The sequence below is a fragment of the Marmota flaviventris genome, chromosome 4, assembly GCF_047511675.1.
Source record: "Marmota flaviventris isolate mMarFla1 chromosome 4, mMarFla1.hap1, whole genome shotgun sequence".
NCBI lineage: Eukaryota > Metazoa > Chordata > Mammalia > Rodentia > Sciuridae > Marmota > Marmota flaviventris.
In genome coordinates this window covers 99,871,333-99,894,934 of record NC_092501.1, presented here as the reverse complement: position 1 = coordinate 99,894,934, position 23,602 = coordinate 99,871,333, and the positions used below count along the sequence as shown (strand labels likewise).

Sequence of the window (23,602 nt, the reverse complement as noted above, 5' to 3'; positions counted from 1 at the left end):
TCATAAGAGTTTGATAGTGTGATGGATATTTATTTATAAAATGTGACAGAAAGTTTATATATGTATATGTATAAATGAATAATGAAATAATTTATAGATTAAAAATTTATACTTTGTATTGATACAATGAACTGACTCTTCCATGTCAGTTGCTCAAGTTCATTTTGAAAATCTTTGGAAATAGGAAGTGAAAAGGTGTTCAAAATTTTGCATCTTAGCTGAGGAGCTTTCTGATAAAGGGAAAAATGAAGTTTGGCATTTGGAAATAGTTTCTGGAGATTATCAGAGAGTTCTAGTTTCCATTAAAATTAATATAGCTGAGCCACATGTCATATTGAACTGTATGGCCTCTTTTTCAGAATGTCACATCTGAGTTCTATTTAAAGTCAGGACACAACCACTGATAACAAGGCCTGTGAACAGAGCCAGCTTTACAGCATCTGTTGTTATGTAATTCAGCCCCTTTGGAGGGAGTAAATGTTATGGGCCTGTGGTAGGGAAAAGAAAAAAGTAGATACCTTGAAGGTGAGGTTAGACCATCAGGCCAAAATAACAAAATAACTTTAAACTGGGTGGCTTATACACCACAGACATTTATTTCTCATGGTTCTGAAGCTGAGAAGTCCAAGGTCAAGATGCTAGCAAATTTGATATCTGGTGAGGGCTCACTTCCTTTATAGGCAGACTCACTGTAACTTAACATGGTGGAAGGGGCAAGATCTCTTTACTAAGGGCACTATTCCCACATCCATGAAGTGTAGCCTTCCTGACCTAATCACCTCCCAAAGGGTTCCACCTCTGAATACTGTCTCTTTGGAGGTTAGGATTTCAACATAGGAATTTTAGGGGTGGTAAACATGAACTTTTAGACCAGAGCAAGGGATGTACTTAAGAAGAGGGCATCGGGGCTTATTGTATGTTCCACTGGAAGTATAAAACTACTAGGGACTTTCTGTTCTGGTTTTAATCTTACAAAAGAGTTATCCTCTAATGTGCTAAGCAAACACATGACTAGGTTTGTGCCACTGCCTAAAGGAAGACTTGTGGGTATAGAGATGAAATTCTGCTCAGGGATAGGGGGATGAGATATGGGGATATAGGTAGATAAAATTGCCGCAGAACTGATGATAGATTCTAATGCATGGAGGCACTAGAATCATAACCTCTGGAATGTTATCATGTTATCTGATTCTTGCTAGAGCCAGTGACCTGAATTCACTGTCACCTTTAGGAACATCACATGAGACATGAGTAATTGAAGAACTCTTATGCAAAGAAGTTGTATTTTTAAACAAAATATTTCCATAGATAACACCTGTATTTTTGATTTGATATGGGCCTTTGGTCCTTTGTGTAAACTTCAGTATACTTTATATATACTTAGATTTCATCTACATTTTTTAGATTTTATGAAACCTGGAAGAAATAGCCTAAAAGTTCTTTCTATAATTGTATGTGAAAATAATGATTCATAATTCATAATTTGACAGGATACTCAGTTTTTGCCAAAATTATATATGTATTTCCTCCATATTCTAGTGCTTAGAACCAATCATCATTGTAATGACTAAAATAAAAAAGCATTTTTTTCTAGTGACTCAGCTTTTTAGAGGGTGGTTTGTGTGTTATCTAGATGAGTGTTTTTTCCTTATGGTTATTTCCGGGTTTGCACATATACAGGAAGGTTCAGGAATAAAGAAGGAAGGATTAATCTATCGTGTATATGCTGCTTTTAAGTAATAAGCTCTGGCAAAAACCTGCTGATGAGGGAGGAGTCAGTAACTCATTATTGAGAGATAGTATTTATCTATACCGTTTCCTTTAGCTCCATCCCTCACTTTCCTTGGCTGACCCTAATTGAGAGTAAACTGTTTTATCATTCATTCCAGAAACTGTATTTTAAAAAGTGCTCTTGAAATTACTAATCCTGTAGTACAAAAATGGTAAGTGATATAAACAGGTAAACTGAATGACCTGGCCAAAGTTACCTGTGACTCAAATAGGTGGAGCAGGAATTCATCACATTCTTCCTCTAAACTGACAACTGTTGCCAGACTTCCCTGACATTTTATATCTTGCCCTGCCTCATATTGGCCTCTAATTTATATCATTGAAAGATTATATTTTAAAATAAAAGTTATCTAAGAAAGTCATTGCTGAGCTAGTGGTCAATAAATATAAATAATCTTTATTTCTTTCTTAAAAATTAGTTACATGCTTTATTTTAATTTTTTTGGTGGAAATCTATTTTATTTTTTATTTAAAAAATATTTTTAGTTGTAGATGACACACTACTTTTATTTATTTTTATGTGGTGCCGAGAATCGACCCCAGTGCCTCGCACATGCTAGGCAAGTGCTCTACCACTGAGCTACAACCACAGCCCCAATTTTTCCATTTTTTAAAATATTTAGTTTCAGTTGTAGATGTACACAATATCTTTATTTTATTTATTTTTATGTGGTGCTGAGGATTGAACCTAGTGCCTTACGTATGCGAGGCAATCGCTCTACCACTGAGTTATAGCCCCAGCCCTTATTTTTTCATTTTTATTTGTGCATTATATTTGTACATAATGGTGGGATTTACTATATATCATACATGGCCAAATAATTTCTTTATTGTTATATTCCTGTTAAGTAATGCTTCCGTTATTAGTTTTTCTGTGCATTGCAAGAATGCCATCAATAATGGAATTACGGAAATACCTGTTAATAGGGAACAACTAGAAGAATTAATTTGGAATAGTTATTTCTTATAAATTGGCTCATTTTTTTCTGGCTCAGTGATGAAAGAAAAATAATGTGATCATGAAGGGAGAAAGCCTTCCTTCCTATATAACTTTCAGTCAATCCACATATCAAAAGTTATGAATCAGGGAGAAGTAATTGAAGGAAATACTTAAAGGTGAAGCGCTGAGACTGGTATTGTAGCTCAGTGGTAGAACACTTTGCCTAGGATGTGCAAGACCCTGGGTTCAATCCCTAGCATTCAGGCATGTCCATGTGCATGAAAACACACACACACACACACACACACACACACACACACACACACACAAGATCAAAGCAATAGTTTTATTGTCTATACTAAGATGTCTAAAGATCTTTATGTGAACAAAGTATAAAAATGTAAAAACATCTGTTGTTTGCCAGACCAAATCTTCATGAGCCACTGTTTTAAAATTTTGAATCCTGTTGAACAGCATTCTGAAGGCTATTAAGTGGAGACTTTTGTCTTTTTTATTCTTAACACACTCAAGTGTATGTATAAATCTTTGGAATGTCAAAGCCACAAGCTTCAGCTTTTTTTTTTTTTTTCTGTTGCCATCATGAAGAGGAGACCAGTAAATTAGTAATGTTTGATCATTTCTCCTTTGTTTGCTTTTCCTTTGGAGCTCTGTTATAGAATAAAGAATTGGTTTTTTATAGATGAATTATTAAATAGGAAAATCACTTTTTAAAGATATTGTTTTTTTGACAGTGATTAATGATTAATTATCCCAGTTTGCACTGGTAGAAAAACATTATTATAGTATTAAGTTACTACATGGCTTGGCACTGTGTCAATGATCAGCAAATAAAAAAAAAGAATGCATAATAATTTAGACTTAAAACAAAAATTGTATTCTGAGCATGGTGTCAGACACATTTCTTTTTTAGTATCTTGGAGTACAGAGACACAAATATCTTTTAAGTATCTGTTACATTAACTTAAATTTATTCAACATTAGATTCTGAGGTAATTTAGGGAAATTTGGTACATGTAATTTTTACCCATCCTGCTAAGTTAATAGCAATCAGTTGGGTTTGAATGAGTTACCATAAGAACAGGTCAACTATTTGGATTAGTTACCCTGCACCCTTTAAATGTGGCAAAAACAATATGGTTTTGAAGCTAGCTTTTAGCATAAATATCAATCTGATGAAAAAAAATGAAAATTATCAATAGGAAAGTGTTCTTTGAGCCAAGTGAACTAAATCCTAATGAGTAGATTTCTTAAACTGGCTATTAAAACATAACCAAATAGTACCTTTCTTTAACAAACGTGAAACTATTGTTACGGAAGTGGCGTTGATATAGAAATGTGACTACATGGTCCAAGGAGGACCACCTCACCAATGTGAGTCAAGTTCTTTGTTTCTGGACCTGTTGTTGTTTACCCTCAGTTGGGGCTAGGAGTAACAGATTGCAGGATGGAATAGTGATGTATATGATTCTTAAAAATGTTTCAAAGAACACTGAACTCATATTGGCATTCTTATAATCGTTATGTTATTCATTTACTTTCAGTTTGATTAATAAGCTTAAGCCTGGAATCATTAAGAAGATCAATAGACTGTCCACACCAATAGCAGGTTTGGTAAGTAATAAATTATCTTCAGAATGAATTCCTTTTTAAAAAATGTTATTTATAATCAACAAATAATTATTGTACATATTTATGGGATATAATGCAATGCAGTTCTGGTGTTCTGTTGCACAGTAGGATGACTATAGTTGATAATAATGCATATTTCAAGATAGCTAGAAGAGAGAATTTTGAACATTCTCACCTCAAAACTAGATTTCTTTGTCTTTGAAATGTAAAAAAAGGTCGGCATAGATAGTTCTTTTATCTGTAGTTAACAGTAGACATTAAGTTAGCGATATTTTCCTGGAGAAAAGTGTTTTTGGTGATATCCTCTTTACACCTGTAGTTCTCTTTTCTATTTCCCTCCCACCAGGAGGTTTTTATTTATTTGTTTATTCATTTGTTTGTTTTGATTTTTGTTCTTAGAGCATCATCCATTCCCTTTCTTGGCTTCTTTCCTCCACGGATTGCCTTTGTGTAGTTCAAGTTCTCTGAAGCCCAACTCTGCTGGCTCTGCTTTCTAGTTGACCACATAGTTCCCTAGACTAGCCGGTGTTTACCAGGTGGCTCTGTTTCTACTGCTTCTTACTTATGCATTAATCCCACTCAGCACATTGATCTTAAGTGTATTTGTAAAATATTCCTACTAATGTCCTCTGTGATGCTAGACATGTTGGACAAGTCTTTGTCAGAGTCATATCATCCATAAAATGGCAGTGATGTTTCTCTAGATTTCTTCTAGCTTTAAATTCAGGATTTTTGTGTATGAAAAATACCCCTATTGTTATTTAGTTATTCTGATGAGAGACCAGTAATAACGTGAGCTCTGTGTTTGAAAATAATTTATAATAAATACCAATTGATGGATAATTTTCATAATGTTAAAAAAACAATGCTCATGATAGGAGTTGGTTAATTTTTTTTTCTCAAAACCATTAAGTTTAAAGCAGCTAATAATTGCAGTGTAGAAACAAACTGATTATCTTTGGGATATTCACTGTGTTTATATTACATTCAAGAAACTTCTCTTTGGCCATTCATGTATTTGTAGATGTTAATGGCATGAGTAATTATAGGTGGAAGCACCAAAATTTCTGAGTTTGCAGGAGACATGAAAAACTTGCCAAAATTTTAACAAGGATGAGTTTTGAAAAATGTTTATTATTGGAAAATATCTGCCTAGGAGAGAAGGAATGAAAAGGTTTTTTTAAAATAGTTTTCTTTTGAAATTATAGAGTACATATAAAGTTCCAGCACAGTTGGTTCGAATATTAATTCCTTCCTTCTTACGAGTTGTCTCTGTTGCTTATCTATTATGAATGGCAGCTGGCCTGACTTTTTTTTTGGTCTTAAATGTAGTTAGGTCAAAAACCTGTCATGGGTGTGTGTGTGTGTGTGTGTGTGTGTGTGTGTGTGTGTGTGTTTATTTATTTATTTATAGTCTTCTAATATATAGTGAGTCAGAGATATTTTTTTTTAATTTTTATTGTTGGTTGTTCAAAACATTACATAGTTCTTGATATATCATATTTCACACTTTGATTGAGATATTTGTTTTTAAAGGGATAAAATTAAAGAAATTTGGTATTTGGATTCTTTCTGGCAGGAAATATTCAGTGTAATAAAATAAAAAATCTTTATATGAAAATAACTTTTCTAAAGCACTGCTGTGCAAATTAAACATTTGAATTATATTTTTCACATGGTTTGAGTTATTGTTAGATAGTTTAATACTTTGATTATAAACTGTCATTTCTTGTATCAATTACATGCATTTTAAATGAAATTAGCCTTTACATATTTGTAATGCTTGAATTGTGATGGTTTTGTTGTTCTTGGCCATTGTAGGCTTTATTCAGTTTTCTGATTGTATGATTAGATGCAAGCACAAATGTATTTTATTTTTAAACCCAGAGATCTCTACAAGTATTTCTATTTCAAGCATCAGAAATTCTATCCAGTTTGGATCTTATCTTTAGTAACTAAAGTGGAATGAATTTCCAGTATACTAAATAGGATGATTTTCTAAATACAAGACACTGAATTTTCAATTGGATGTTAGAGCATGGAGTGACTTCAGCTGTAGAATGGGCTAAACTCAGTTGGTTTGAAGTTAGCCTCATTTGACTCATTCTGGTACTTGTCAGGATGATTATAAAAACTTTTGGAAGTCTTTGCGTCAAGTGTGAATAAAAGCGTCAACATCTATTTCGAAGGGGGTTGTTACAAGAATTAAAAAGAATAATATATATCCCAACATACAGATATTCAACAAACGTTCTTTATTTAAACAAACAAGTGAGGGCCTACTAGGTTGAGGATTTTTTTTAGTTTATAAGGATGTGTTGGAGGAACAAAGATAGATATGAAGTTTGACTCAAGTAAATTAGCAAACGAGCAAAAAAGCATCACAGAATAAAATGTGCCACAGAGAACTAGACTGACATGTTTTGGAAACTTGTGAGCACTTGTAATGGGACTGTGAATATTGATCTCTAAAATTCCTGAAGAAGGAGTATGTCAGAAGCCTTAAATTTTTTTAAAATATTTTTTTAGTTGTAGATGGACACAGTATTGTTGATTTATTTTTATGTGGTGCTGAGAATTGAACTCAGGGCCTCACACCTGCAAGGCAAGTGCTCTACCACTGAACTACAGCCCCAGCCCAGAAGCCTCAATTTTTGACCCTTATTTAAGATGAATGATCTGGCCAATACTACTAATTTTTGTGTTCACAACACACAACATGGGTGGCTGATTCATATAGGAGAGCAAAGATTTTTCTTTTCTTTTTTAAATATTTATTTTTTTAGTTGTTGTTGGACACAGTACCTTAGTTTTATTTATTTATTTTTATGTGGTGCTGGGGTTCGTACCAGGGCCTCGCACGTGCTAGGTGAGCACTGTGCCGCTGAGCCACAACTCCAGCAAACCGCCCCCCGTCCCCCGCAGCAAAGATTTTTCTGATGAATTAGTGAACAATATTTCCATTGTGAATATTAATGGGTTCTAGAATTGGGTAACCCCTCCCCCGCAATAAGACAGTTTTAAACCCCAGTACCTCTTAATGGGGCTTTGTGAATAGGATGGTTGCAGATGAGGTAATTAGTTAAGATGAGGTCATATTGGAGTAGATTGTGTTCTAATCTTATATTACTGATATCTTTATAAAATGATGGCCATGTGAAGACTTACATACAGGAAGAATGCCACGTGAAGACGAGGTATCGATTAAAATATCTCTAATGCAAAGAACACCAAAGATTGCCTGAAAACCACCAGAAGTTAGAAAGAGGAAAGAAAGACTCTGCTCTTTCAGGTTTCATAGGAAGCATGGCTCTGCCAACTCCTTAAATTTGAATTTCTAGCTCTAGAACTGTGAGACAATAATCTCTCTTTGTTTTAAGCCAGTTTTGGTTCTTGGAATGGCATCCCTAGAAAACTAATACAGATATTGTTATAGTTAACACTTCTTACATTTAAATAAACATAGATTCACAGGAAGTTGCAAAAAGCCCCAAAAGGCTTTCTGTACCACTTTCCCAATGTACCATCTTTTTTTGTTTTGTTTTTTTAAGCTGTAGGTGGACACAATATCTTTATTTTATTTTTATGTGGTGCTGAGGATTGAACCCAGTGCCTCACGCATGTGACATGATTGCTCTACCTCTGAGCCACAGTCCGAGCCCCCAGTGAATCATCTTGCATAACTAAAGTATAATATATCAAAACTAGAAAAATTAGATTGATAGAATCCAAAGGTTTTAATCACATTTCAACAGGTTTTACATAGAGTGTCTGCTCTTTGAGTAGCAAAGCACAGAGATGATTTCAAGCAAAGTCAGGTGAAGAGGGTTTATTTTGAAGATTTATCTCATCTCTCATCATGAATTTAGTGTTCTGCTGTAAGCATGGCAGCTGTATTCTACCCAATTACTTTTTTCTTCCCCACTTCAACAGGAGACATTTTTTTTTTTTTTGATGTTTCTTAGTTGGATCTGAATGGACCAGGTTCTTTCCAGGCTACACATATCACAGGTCACTTAAGATAATTGTCTTGACCAAATGGGCTGTGGTCAGGAGCGTTGGAGCATTCAGCTCAGTGTGTGGGTTGAAGTAGGTTCTGTGAAGGAAGTTTGTGTCGGGTAGATACACCAAGATTAAGTTAAATACAGTAAGAATTTCTGTGTAAAGTTGTAAGCTAGGAGGTTATGATGGTCCATATTCCCCCTTCAGTCACTCCTATCTTACTCTCTTTTTAGCTACATCTTTTAAGTTGTTCTCAACTACCTGTCATATGTATTTAACTTTTATGTTAGAGCAATGGATTTAACTTTACATATGGACCTATGAGAAAAGCATGGAATGTGCCTTGAGCAATGATAATATGGAGAAACGTATTTATATGCTTTAAAAATATCTTAAATGCTTTGCTTGAAATATTTATGTGATAATTTTCTTTGGGAGGGTAGTAACTATATTCTATTAGATCCTTTCTTTAGTGATATGGCTTTTCTTAGTTTTAGTTCATAAAGAAATACATTCTCCTTAATTTTTCTATCTTTTCTGTTCTTCACAAAACCATGTTTTAAAATTAATTAATCAATTTTATTTTTTAAGCCTAACCAAAGAGTTTGTGTCTTCCAAAAAATTAGCTGGTGCTACATGTGGGTGTGTTCATCATATCGAAACCTAAAACTAAAACTTTATTTGCAAGTAAAAAAGAAGTCCAGTGTCAAAACTAAATCCCGAGAAAAAAGGCAAGATACCCTGATGGTCAAAAGAGCTGTTGAAGCAGAAAATGTTTGCCATCTGATATGTTAGTGTGCATGATATACAATATGTGTGGAAATATCAAGGAAGTTAACAACCCTAAGACTTATAGTCATTTTGGACACCTGATGATTTATTTGTATTTAGGTAAAGCAGGGTTTCTCAGCCTCAGCGCTATTGTGATTTGGGGACAGATTCTTTTTTTGTGGAGTCTGTCCTCTGCATTGTAGAATCCTTAGCAGCATCCCTGACTTCTGCTCACTAGATGACAGTGTCATTCTCCTTCCCCACCATTTTTAACAGTTAAAAATGTCTCGGACATTGCCATGGACACCCCCCACCCCCACCAACCCAGGAATAAAATCATTGCTGAAGGATAACCATTTAGCTTAATAATTTAGAAAGTATTACTATGTTTCTATATGGGTCAGTCTGTTCATTGACCATAGATTGGTTTATCTACTCATATTTTCCATTTTAATTGTAATTTCCTTTTGAAAAAGAAACATTACTTCAGAAAATTTTGTTTTGAACATTAAAGAGTTAATCTTTTAGATTACTTTCAGGAGTGGAATGTGTAAGGTATGACCATAGAGGCTGGGAAGGTTGTCTCCTCAGTCAGGAATGCTGTGGAATGCAGGAAATGGGCAAGGATCTTGGTTAGCTTAAGCTGTTAGATGTGTCAGTTTTTCTTGCTTTCCTGATGGCTACTTGCAGATATAAGGCAAATCTGTGTGTCCATTCTTACTGCCATTTTCCAGAAGGTAATAGCTAATTAACGTTCTTGTACCTGTGTGAAGTTATTTCTGACTCTTTCACCTTCACGTGCTTGGGTGTCAGCAAAGTAGTGTGACCTATTCCATGCTGAGAGGTCACTGCTGAAATATTTGGTTGTTTCTTTCCAGCAGCTATGGGAAATCCACCTGAGGAATCTATGAAGTTGAAATGATATGGCTGAGGGTTAGTCTCTGTGTCCTCTATTCTATACACTGGTCTACCAGTCTGTTTTGCTGCCAATACTATGCTGTTTTTGTTACTATTGCTCTGTAGTATAGTTTAAGGACTGGTATAGTGATGCCACCTGCTTACTCTTCCTGCTAAGGATTGCTTTACCTATTCTTGATCTCTTATTTTTTCAGATGAATTTCATGATTGCTTTTTCTATTTCTATGAGGAATGCCATTGGGATTTTGATCGGAATTGCAGTAAGTCTGAATGGTGCTTTTGGTAGTATGGTCATTTTGATAATATTAATTGTATATTCAAGAGCAAGGTAGATCTTTCCATTTTCTAAGGTCTTCTTTGATTTCTTTCTTTAGGGTTCTGTAGTTTTCATTGTATAGATCTTTTACCTCTTTCATTGATTCCCAAGGTTTTTTTTTTTTGAGGCTATTGTAAATGGGGTAGTTTTCCTCATTTCCCTCTCAGAGGATTTGTCACTGATATACAGAAATGCCTTTGATTTATCCTGCTACTTTGCTGAATTCGTTTACTTGTTCTAGAAGTTTTTTGGTGGAGCTTTTTGGGTCTTCTAGGTATAGAATCATATCATCAGAAATAATGCTAATTTAAGTTCTTCTTTTCCTGTGTGTATCCCTTTAATTTCTTTTGTCTGTCTAATTGCTCTGGCCAGAGTTTCAAGAACTATGTTAAATAGAAGTGGTGAAAGAGGGCATCCCTGTCTTATTCCCGTTTTTAGAGGGAATGTCTTCAGTTTTTCTCTAATTAGAATGATGTTGGCCTGGGGCTTAGCATAGATAGCCTTTATGATGTTGAGATTTATTCATGCTATCCCTAGTTTTTCTAGTGTTTTGAACATGAAGGAGTGCTGTATTTTGTCAAATGCTTTTTCTGCATCTATTGGGATGATCATGTGATTCTTATCTTTGAGTCTGTTGAGACAAAGGTGCCAAAAACTTGCACTGGAGAAAAGATAGCCTCTTCAACAAATGGTGCTGGGAACACTGGAAATCCATACACAACAAAATGAAATTAAGCCCTTATCTCTCACCATGCACAAAACTTAACTCAAAGTGGATCAAGGACCTAGGAATTAAACCAGAGACTCTGTGTCTGTTAAGAAAAAGTAGGCCATAACCTTCATTATGTGGGATTAGTCCCCAACTTCCTTAATGAGACTCCTATAGTACAAGAATTAAAACCAAGAATCAATAAATGGTATGGACTCAAACTAAAAAGTTTCTTCTCTGCAAAAGAACAATCTGTGAGGTGAATAGAGAGCCTACATCTTTTTTAAAAAAAATATTTATTTTTTAGTTGGACACAATATCTTTATTTATTTATTTTTATGTGGTGCTGAGGATCTAACCCAGGGCCTCGTATGTGCTAGGTGAGTACTCTACTGCCAAGCCACAACCCCAGCCCCCCCTCCCTGAGAGCCTACATCTTGGGAGCAAATTTTTACTCTTCACACATCAGATAGAATATTAATCTCTAGGGTATATAAAGTAAACTCAAAAAGCTAAGCACCAAAAAAAAAAAAAAAAAAAAAAAAAACTAAACTAAAAAAAAAACCCAATCAATATATGGGTCAAGGACATGAACAGACATATGAACAGACTTCTCAGAAGAGGATATTCAATCAGTCAACAAATATATGAAAAAATGTTCATTATCTATAGCAATTAGAGAAAGCAAATCAAAACTACTCTAAGATACCATCTCACTCCAGTCAGAATGGCAGCTATTATGAAGACAATGTGTTGGCGAGGATGTAGGGGAAAAGGCACACTCATACACTGCTGGTGGGACTGCAGATTGGTGCAGCCAATATGGAAAGCAGTATGGAGATTCCTTGGAAAACTGGGAATGACACCACCATTTGACCCAGCTATTCCTCTCCTTGGTCTATACCCAAAGTACTTAAAAACAGCATACTACAGGGACACAGCCACATCAGTGTTTATAGTAGCACAATTCACAATAGCTAAGCTGTGGAACCAATCTAGATTCCCTTAAGTAGATGAATGGATTAAAACATGTGGCATATATATACAATGGAATATTACTCAGCAATAAAAGAATAAAATCATGGCATTTGCAGGTAAATGGATGGAGTTGGAGAAGATAATGCTAAGTGAAGTTAGCCAATCCCCCCCAAAACAAATGCCTAATGTTTTCTTTGATATAAGGAGTCTGATTCATAGTGGGGTAGGGAGGAGGGAGCATGGGAGGAATAGATGAACTGTTGATAGGGCAGAGGGGTGGGAGGGGAAGGGAGGGGGCATGGGGTTAGCAGTGATGGTGGAATATGGTGGATCATTATCCAAATACATGTATGAAGACATGAATTGGTGTGAATATACTTTATATACAGAGATATGAAAAATTGTGCTCTATGTGTGTAATAAGAATTGTAATGCATTCTGCTGTCATGTATTTAAAAAATAAAATCAATTAAATTGAAAAAAAAAAGAAATGATGCAGCTGAGGACTTGCCATGTGCTTTTCTAAAAACCATTCTTGCTGGTGCAGTGGTACATACGTGTAATCCCAGTGACTAGGGAGGTAGAGGCAGGAGGATCACAAATTCAAGGCCAACCTCAGCAACTAGCTAGATACTATCTCAAAATAATAAAAAGGGTTGAGGATGAAGCACAGTGGTAGAGCACCACTGGGTTCAATCCCCAATACAAAAACAAACAAATAAAACCATTTTGACATAATGACTTTGTTTATTTCATTTCCCCTTCTCTCTCAAGGGGAAAGGGGAAGTTTGTGGGCATTTTCCACAAATAAAACCAAAGCATGAGACCTCAGGAGAGAGTTTTTGTTTTTGTATTTTTTGGGTGGTAGAAACCAAATTTAGTTTCCTTTTCTTTCTCTTCTAAGTTGAAATAATATAAGAATTATGAATATAATTGCTATTTTCATTCAAGGTTAGCACTTTTCTGGGTAGGGTAGGCAGAAATTATGTTTGTATGGTTGAAGAGAAATTACTTATGAAATATTGGAATGTGATTTGGATGGTTACGGGAAGGAGGAGACCATGTATGTTTGCAAGAGACAGAATAGTGATATAGGTTAGATTTGCTCTGTGCTTGGTCACACCCAACCTATGTCTTGGAGGAGTTGCTTTCTAGTGGTAAGAAGCAAGACACTTTGTGAACACATTGGGGATTTTAAGACTACGGAAGACTGATAACAAGGGGAGAAATGGAAAGATGATGTGGAACCAGTTTTTAAAAAAACACCTAGGGTATCTTATTGCTGATTTTGTAGCTCAGTGTGAAGAGATTGTCTACCTAGAAGATTTGGGAAAAACTTCCACTAATTAAATTCTCTGATTCACTTACCCTGGCCTATTTGTTCTTCTTGGCTTAGCCAAGAAGAACACTATTCTTACTGAGCTGATTCTGGTTGCCATGTTCCCCATTTTCAGATGGATGTATATCAGCCCTTATGGGATAGAGAAGGGGGCAACTCCTCAAAAACATGCTTTCTGTTCACACTCAACTCTTTCATTTCTTGTTTCCAGTTTCTTCACATTTGATAAATAATGAAGATTGTATGTTTCTATAGACATAGAATTACCATGCTCTTTAGATTTTGTTTTCTACAGATCACTGTCTTGGAATGAATTTTTATCTATTACCTTAGATTTTGATGCTTCATTGAATTAAAAGAGAATTTTTATATTTTCTAATAGAGACAGTGAATATTAGAGGATATTAGTAAACTTGACTAAAATCGCTAAATTTGGCTTCATTATTAAACTATACTGAAGAAATGTTTTTTACCCCAAATGTGAGCCACTTTCACAAATTGTGTAACTTTTCCCCAAACACTAAAATTTAAATTATTCTTTTTTTTTTAAAGAGAGAGAAAGAGAAAGAGAGAGAATTTTAATATTTATTTTTTAGTTATCGGCGGACACAACATCTTTGTTTTGTATGTGGTGCTGAGGATCGAACCTGGGTCGCACGCATGCCAGGCGAGTGCATTACCGCTTGAGCCACATTCCCAGCCCCAAATTATTCTTTTTTTATATTTATTTTTTTAGTTGTAGTTAGACACAACACCTTTATTTCACTTATTTATTTTTTTATGTGGTGGTGAGGATTGAACCCAGGGTCTCGCATGTGGGAGGCGAGTGCTCTACTGCTGAGCTACAACCCCAGCCCCCAAAATTTCAATTATTCTTAATCTTACTAGTTTGTCAATATTGTTTTCTTTAAAACAAAACAAAAAACCTACCAATAACAAAACATGGAGTACTTTTTCTTCTAAACTATACTATATACTGTACTATAGATTTAACAATTTGTGTGTTGTTATACTTGTATCAGAGATTATAGCACAAAAACAAACATATACTAAAAATAAGGTTGTTTTCCATGGTTATATGTTAATGTAAATGAGTTTTTGTGATAAAAATTTTACTGGAATTTTTGTGACTTACCATCTGCATTTTAACAGTTTGTGATTATCCAATGTCAAGTCTGGCAAATAGACTGGGGATTGTGCATTGGCTATTATAAGGTAACAGATATTAGATAGTAAATATCTGAATGCCTTAATGCTCTCATAAAAGACACATAAGTAAGTCTATGACAATTGAATTATTTATAAAGTATTCTCAGTACATTTTATGGTGACTTCTTGACTCTCTGCTTCTCTTCTGCTGCTTATTAAAGGTAAGTGTCACTACAAGTGGAAACTTAAAAACAGTATCAACACTGAAATTGCTTCCAATACACTCATGGTGATGTAGTGCTATAAAGCAGGAAACTCCTTTTTTATTTCTAGCCATAATCTCTTAATGCTGATGCTGGCACATGTTTAGGAGCATTTCCCCAGAGTTCCCAAACCTTGCTTGTTTTTAAATCTAATTTCAACATTTATATGCCAAGTTTCAGCCTTGAGGGCAACTTTTTTTTAAATTAATGCATTAGAATTGCTAAAGCAACACTATAATTGTAGAGTTAAAAAATAATTGAGTGAAAAATTGATTCAGCATTTGAGTATTACATGACATATATCAGATAGGACAGTTTCATTCAAATAAACTCTGACCACCTCTCTTTAGGTCCCTTTTGTTGGTTAGGTTAGGTTTGGGGTTGTGGCTCAGAGGTAGAGCGCTTGTCTAGCATGTGTGAGGCACTGGGTTCAATCCTCAGCACCACATAAAAATAAAGATATTGTGTCCACGTATAATTAAAAAAAGAAAGTGCAAAAGGAGCAGCAAATCATGTTGATAGAAATAGTATTGAAGGTGTAAAGCTGTTGGGAGGGCACAGGTCACTTGATGTATCTGGGGCCTATTGCTATCCATCCCTTTCTAGAAATATTTATTGAACATCTGTTGTGTGTCAGGCACTATCCTAGGCACATGGGACACAACAGCAGGCAACACATCACTAATATCCTGACAGTGCCAGTGAAACTGGAGTTTTGAGATGAAACTCCATTCCCCACAGTTGCTGACAGGTGAAACCAGAGTTTCTCCCATTCTGCTGGCGGGAGGGGTCTGCGCAGGCGTCTGCAGACTAGAAGTGTTACAGCTCGTAATGGCAGGTCATGCTCACTAGTGTTGCAGCAGATCCTAGCAGCTCACTATCAATTTCTTCTTCTTCTTTCCTAGTTCTTGTCTTGTGAATTTGAAGAATAAAATCCATAGACCAGGATGAGTGAGTGTAACAGTAGGGTTTATTGAAGAACGGGAACAGAACTTTACAGTTCAAGAGTGAGTGATAGTAGGTTTTCTCTGTCCAAGTGTGCTAGTCTAGGGCCTTATATAGTAGTACTTGGTTCACTGCTGTGGGCCCAAACTTATGCTAATTAGGGTTTGAAAAAAGTGCCAATGCTATTGGCCTGAATTTATGCTTATTAGAGCTTAGAAATTTAGAAACTTACTAACACTATTGGTCAATTCTTTTTTTTTTTTTTAAGAATGTATTTTGACATTATACATATATGGAATATAACTTCCCATTCTTCTGATTATACATGATGTGGAATTACATTGGTCATGTATTTATATGTGAATATAGGGAAGTAACATCTTATTTATTTTACTGTTTCTTATTCCCATTCCCTCTCCCTTCTTTCCCTTTTGTCTATTCCAAAGTACCTCTATTTTGCCCTCCCCCACCCCCCCTTGTTGTGAGTCGGCATCCATATATCAGAGAGAGCATTCAACCTTTGGTTTTTTGGGGATTGCTTATTTCACTTAGCATGATAGTCTCCAGTTCTATCCCACTTCCATTTTCTGGTGGCAGGCCAAAAGTGCAGAGTGTGCTTCTGCAATAGGCATCCCCACTGCGTGTGGGCCATGCTTGCCACTTGTGCTTCAGTTGGTTGCTGCTCCACTGCTCCACCTCTCCGCTGCTGCTTCTTGGCAGGGCCAGTAGGCCTGCTGATCCTTGGCAGCCAGGGAGCTGTGTCACCAGTAATTACAGTGAAGGAAATATACGCCAGTTGCCAGTAGTTACACTGAAAGAATAATATAAATGGATAAAGAATGATTGAGTGTGTAGAGAAGTGGTTTAGAGAAGGTGCTAAGGACATCCCATCTGAGTTGACATTTGATTAGGGGCCTGAATATAGTGGGAGAAGTATACCCTGGGAAGATATAGGGGCTGGGGGGAGTTTTCCAGATCAAAGAATAGAGATCTTCAAGGAGGACTATGGGTATGGCTGAGTTAGGTAGGCAAGTGAAGTTGTGTGAAGCTTTGTGGACTTTGGTGAGTAGAGTGTATTTTATTTGATGTGTGATGAGGGGTGATTGGGGTATTCTGAGAAAAATTTAATTTGTTGGAAGATAATTGTTGCCTTTTTTAATGGAAGCACATATCTATTAATATACTTAAACACCATTGAACTGTATGCTTTAAATGGGTGGCTGTATGGTGTGTGAGTTAATTAAAAATTAAAATGATCACAGTTGCTGTGTGAAGATTAGATTGAAGGCAGTCAAGAAGAGAAGAAAGCCAGTTGAATATTTTCAGTAGGTTTGATGGTTAATTTTGTGTCAGAATTAACTTGACAGTGACATGGAGCTCTGAGATACTTGGTCAAACATAATTCTAGGTTTGTTAGTGAGGGTGTTTTTAGATGCAGTTAACATTTCAGTCAGTAGGCTGAGTAAAGTATATTGCTTCCCCTGTGGTGGGCCTTATCCAATCAGTTGAAGGCTTAAATAGTACAATCAAGCTGACTCTGCTAGTAAGAGGGAACTCCTCCTACCTGAGCTGAGATACTGTCCCCCTGCCCGCTTTCTTTTTTTTTCTACTTTTGGACTTGAATGGAATGATTGGCTTTTCTTAAGTCTTGAGCTTATTGGCTTTCAGATTGGAACACACATAATACCGTCCCCTCTCCTGATTCTCAGGCTTTCAGACTTGGACTAGCACTGCAGTGTCAGCTCTCCTTAGTCTCCTGCTTGATAACTCAAATCGTGGGAATTCTCAGTCTCCATAATTCCTTGTTATAAGACTCTTTCCATAGACATCCCATTGGTTCTGTTTCTCAGAGAGCCTTACTAACACAGTTACGCAGGCAAAAGGGAGGTGGCTCAGGGACAGTTGAGAAGTGGTTGGAGTTGCCAAATGCTTTGATGGAAGAAAGTGTGCAGAAGCTGCTAATAGACTGAGGGTGTTGGGGGTTTTGCATCAGTACTTTATTGAGACAATAAATTGGGGGTGGAGGAGTGTTGGTGGTGCCAAGGGGTGAATCAAGAGAAAACATATGGAGAGTGAGGCACTTGCAAAACATTATAGTTTGGTAAATTTAAGAAAAAAAGTAAACAGTGTCTATTTTAAATGATGTTCCCTGGCAACATCGTGGAAGAGATTAAAGAGACATTTTGTGATTTAAATTTTTTTTTTTTTTGGTCAGGAAACAAGGTAATCACTAGAAGCCAATCTTGTCTACAAAAAATGAAATGCTCAGTTTTAATGAATAAATGTTTAAATTCATGCAGACCTAAGTAAGGCTTCTGACCATTTGTCTTAAGGATTTATATTATCCTGTTTATGTTAAAAAAAAGAGTGAAATGTGGAAAATACTGTCTAATTTATAGGTGTTATAGCAATGAAGTTTAGCTGGTATACTAGGTATCAAAATCTGGAATTAAAAATGATCTGGATGGGCCCAAGTCTCCAAAAGAATATTTATCAGGAATAGATATTAAGTGTATTTTAGTTGAAAGAAAGATTATATGAGTCCATAATCTTGCAATTTAAGCCTTTATCTGAGAACCTCACTGATATGATCACATGATTTTCAATTCAGATTCTTCTATATTCAACTTATCTTGCTTGACTAGACTGTGGTTCATTTAAACTCATATGTAAAATCTGAAATCAGTGCCCCTGGGTATTGCTCCATAGGATCAATTAATCACAGTATAAGATAGATGCCACAATGAAAAGTACCCACACCTGTAACAAGAGAAGTTAGGTGACTTCTCTTAATTTGTGATCCACTTAGTCTATACTAGAAACTCTTAACATAAATCACCCTGTCTTTTTATCAGGAAACCCTCATGATAACACTTTTATCCTCATTTTATGAGCTCAACGTTAGTGAACCTTTGAGTGATAATTGGTTACATGCTGGAGGTACAGATGCTTCATACTAAGAAGGAAGAACATAACACACAGGACCTGTCTCTAAGGAGGCATTTATTTGTGGTGGTAGAACAATGACCTTCAAAGATGTCTGCATTATAAACCACAAACATCATGATTATCTTACAAGGTGAGGGAGAATTAGGTCACAGATGGGAGGGAGTAAGGTTGCTAATCCACGGACCTTCAGATGAGGAGAGTGTCCTGCATGATCCGAGTGGGCTCACTGTCATCTGAGACATCCTTATAAGACGAGGTGAGCTTCAGAAGAAAGAGATCCAGGTAGACAGCAGTGTGAGAAAGACTTGGCCTGAGGCAACTTGTTTTGAAGGTGGAGGAATGGAACCTTGAGCCAAGGAATGTAGGTGTTCTTCAAAAACTGAAAAAGCAAGGAAATGCATTTTATACTAGAATGCAACAGAAGGACAATAGCCCTGTAGATATCTTAATTTTAGCTCAGTGAGACTGATTTTGGACTTACAACATTTAGAATGGTAAAATAATATAATGGGTTGTTATAAACCACTAATTTGTCACAGCAGAAATAGGAAACAATACAGGGGTTATAAATAACACAGAACATATATTCAAGAGTTGTGCTGCTATATTTGAATCCCAGCTTCATAAGTTAATGTATGATCTTGGACAGGCCATATAAGCCTCAGTTTTCCTATGTATAAAATGGGGACAGTGAGACTTCACAATGTTTTTTGGATGAGAATTTGGAAAAGATAATTTGTTTACTCCCTGACATAAAGAACTCAATAGATAGTAGCCTGGGGGAAACTAGCTATTCAGTTGAAGGCATCATTTGAGGGACAAGATGTGTGGAGAAAATAAGGGACATTTAAAGAGATGATGTGAGGAGCAAGTGGAAGAACTGGGGCAGTAGCTGAGGGGATCATGTGAAGTGATTGAGTTGTACTGCTATATTTGAATCCCAGGTGGGTAGGTGGGTTTAGAATCGATCAGTGTTTTACATTTACAGTGAGAGAGTCTTTGGACTTTCATGACTTAGGTTTGAAAAATGATTGAAAAATGAGTCAGCCTCATGAAGCAGCAAGTCCCCAGGACTGGAAAAGTTTTAACAGGGCTGAGGATCCAGGAACATCATCTGCAAAAGTGATTCCTAAAGGGTGGGTGGAAGCTGCAGGGAAGAAGTGCCAGTTCCCTGCAAGCTCTCTAGTCTTGCCATGTAGTTTTCATTCCTTAAATATGCTTTATCGTTCATAAAGTCTGTTTTAACATCATTATAACATGGCCTTTTTTTTTTTTTTAATGGCAAATTGCTGGCTTTACTTTGGAGCACAGAATGTGGATAATTTGAGGACAGAGTTTTAAGGATCTGTTTCAATGCTTTTTAAAAGAGGAAGTGCATTTTTTAATTACTTCACTTTCAATGTAAGGTTTAATTTGAATAAACTAAAGGACTGTCACTTGGTTCATGTTGCAGTTTGACAAAGCCTGTTATTGCCCTTGTGTAGCTAGTTAAGTGTAATCTGAGTTAATTAAACATTTCAGTAACCAGCCTCTACCAGTCACTCAGCCCTTCTTTAGGCTTTCAGCTGCCCTGACTTGCCAATTCTCAGCTCTGCCTTGCTTGGTGTGGTGGTTTTTTTCTCCTGCTCTGCCAAGCACACTGGCAAAAAAATCAGTCGCCACCCTGCTGGCATCGTTACCATGCATAATCTCTTGGGCCCTCAGTGTCTCTTGGCAGTTCCTTTATGCTTTCCTAGTTGGCCCCTATTCCTATTTTTATAGGTTACAGATCTTCACTATTCTCCTGTCTTTGACTCCCTTGCTATCAGCAATGACCAGACCTTTTTCTTTGTGGAGAAATAGATAACCAAGGAAAGCCTTTTTGAAAAAGGATCAGAGTAGTTACTTATTTCTCTCACAGTTAACTTGGATTTCTGATGAATGTTTACCTGTATGTTATAGTCATCAAATGTAGGTGTAACTTGACAGATTGTATTTATTATTAGCTAAACCATAAGACAGAGGATGATTTTGCCAAAATAATAAATTAAAAAACAAGTGCTAACTGATCAGATTGTGACTCAACTGCTTTCTTAGTGGGAACTGTATAATTAAAATGCAAGTTGGAATATATTTTAATTACTTCTCTACTTATAAGTTGCTTTAAAATAACTTTGATTGATCACTGTTAATATCATGTGAATGGAATTCAAGTACTTTTGACAGTTTGTCTACTAGTGAAGTCCATAATCCCTAGGTGTTCACATGTACAGTAAAGAGAAACTCTCCTTGTTATGGTTTGGATATCAGATGTCCCCCTAAAGCTCCTGTGTTATGAAGAGATATTCAGAGCTGAAATTATTGGATTATGAAAGCTGTAACCTACTCAGTCCAGCCAATTTGAATGGACTAACTGGTGATAACTGTGGGTAGATGGGGTGTGGCTGGAGGAGGTGGGCCACTGGGAATGTGCCTTAGAAGGCTGCATCTGCGTGTGCTTCACCCCACAACCTCCCAGCTGCCATGAGCTGAGCAGCTTTCCTTTACCATACCCTTCCACCATGATGTTCTATCTCTCTTCAGGCCCAGAGAAATCTAATTGACCCACGATGGACTGAACCTCTGTAACCATGAGCCAAAATATACTTTTCCTCCTCTAAGTTCTTTTTGTCAGATATCTTGGTCATAGTGACAAAAAACTAACTAACATGGCTGTAAGTCCTATTTCATAATACTTACTCACTTTGTTTGCCAAAAACATTGTTGTTTCCAAAGCCTTGTGTCATTGGGGGATCTCCTTCCTGTGTCTTCCATGATGTAGTAGGTCTGAGATGGAGCTCAAGATTGTACATTTCTAATAGCTCCCAGGTGAGGCCAGTGCTTCTGTTCTGTGGACTTGGCATTCAGTTGTAGGTGCTAGTAATGCAGTTGTATATCATCAGCCTTACCTGGGGGATGACTGCATAGCCCCCCTCTCATGTTTGATGTGGCTAGTTGGGTCCAGTGTCTGCAAACCATTATTTTAAGATATGGACTCAGTTGAATTTCTCTGCTTCAGAGGTTATCTACAACCTCTTGATTGCTGACACTTAACTGCTAAGAATTTTAGCACTGTCAATTCCAGGGCAAGAGGCAGTGGCTTGGGTGATGCATCACAAATAGGAAAGAAATTGGAATCACCAGGTCTCTTGGCCTCAGGTTAAATTGATCTATATCATCATGTCCTCAGGTTCAAAGGGGTTAACAGTCTCTCTATTGAAATTTTTTTTGCGTAAAGTAGACACAGGCCTTTTCTGGGAATTGCAGGCCTAAATAATCATGAGAAGTATATTTGGTTGATTGATGGGGAGAATTTCTAGATAATACTCAAAACAGTCCTTGATCTTGTACACTCAGGAAACTTTTGCAGAAATGGATCTAACTGGTTCAGTCTTCTAAGTGGACATAGAATAGACTGATAAACAGGAAGGACACAGGAATTGATGGTATTGACATCAGACTCTTTAAGTCAGTAAATGTTGCTGGAATTGAGAAATAGTTTTCAGACATAGATCAAATTCAGAGCATTGGCAGGAAAACAAGTTCTAAAGATGAAATTGAGGGTGTGGTTGTAAAATCCTAGAAAGATCCAAGTAGCTTCCTAGAAGGATCCAAGGTGGTGCCTGGAAGATCTGTCCAACACAGCAGAAGGCTTCTAAGAAGCTTCAGGGTATTGTCCCTTCATCTTCTCAGAAGACCAGGTAGAGAAGGGCTTCTTCTCCAGAGATTCATGAGTGAGTGAGGTGTTTGTCTAATGAAGTGAAGTCTAGTAAGATTCACAGAAGATCTAGAGGATCTTTGAGAGAATTGTATTTGCAGAAACACTGCCAACTTAGACTGAAAGAGACAGGATTATAAAATTAAAACTCCTTTGATTCCCCCAAATCTCTGTGGGAAAGATAAGAAGTAGACTGAGAAAGCTACACAGCTGCAAATTCAAGCTACTTTCCAAGGAAAAGGGAAGATGATTTTTAGGGTGGAATGATGACTGTTGAGTGTGGAGCCAAAACCCATGGACTCTGCAAGACCCTGGTCTGTGTCCTAATAAAGGAACTTCCAGCCTGTGCCTTGTGGAATTTGAGAATTCCTGTTGGATCAGTGTGGCTCAGGTGTGTCTTTCATTTCTCCATACTTTAAAATGGACTATCTATCCTGAGGGTAGTACACCTGTCCCATCATTGTATACTGAGAATAGGGGAGGATAAGCAATTTCCTTTTTGTTTATTGACAGTCCGGTTGAGAGAAACTCAAGAGCTGTACTTAAGGAATAATACCTCAGGAGACTCTGCTGCACACCTGAATCTGACTTAGATAATAAGGTTCTGGACTTTGAACTCATCTTGTAAAGAGATGAGAATTTTGGGCACCTTAGGAGGCAGTATTGAATTTTATATCTGGGCAAGACATGGATTACTGGGTTCCAGAGAATGAAATGTGGAAGCCAGTCCTTGAGTATGCCCCTAGTGATTCTCACCTGGTATTCATGTTCTTGTGTAATTTCTGCATCATAGTGCTGACCTTTGTAACTAATAGAATATTGAGCACATGATGGAATGTGACTTTGAATGGTAGGGCATAAGACATTGCACGTTCATCTTGCTCTCTCTTGCATCATTGCTTCTATCAAGAGGTTCTATGGAGATGTCCATTTGGTAAAGAACTGAAGTTTCCTGTCAACAAGCAGTGCTGATTTTTCAGCCATATGAGCCAGTCACCTTGCAGACAACCCCAAGCCCCAACAAAATCTTTGGATGACTTCAGTCCTAGATGACATCTCAAGTACAACTTGGTGAGAGATCCCCCAAGTTAGAATGATCCAGTTATGGCCAGTCCCAAATTTCTAATAACTCTGAAATGATGTGAA

The 23,602-nt window shown here is 36.6% G+C and overlaps 1 protein-coding gene across 2 annotated transcripts in view; it reads left to right on the top strand.

Annotated features, from left to right (window-relative positions):
• The window catches only part of Lmo7 (LIM domain 7), a 214,120-nt gene that overhangs the window by 89,562 nt on the left and 100,956 nt on the right, over nucleotides 1–23,602 (top strand). For both annotated transcript variants that reach the window (XM_071611447.1, XM_027938081.3), the window contains exon 3: nucleotides 4,294–4,363. In XM_071611447.1, coding sequence (XP_071467548.1) covers nucleotides 4,294–4,363 — 70 coding nt within the window. The remainder of the gene's footprint in view (nucleotides 1–4,293; nucleotides 4,364–23,602) is intronic.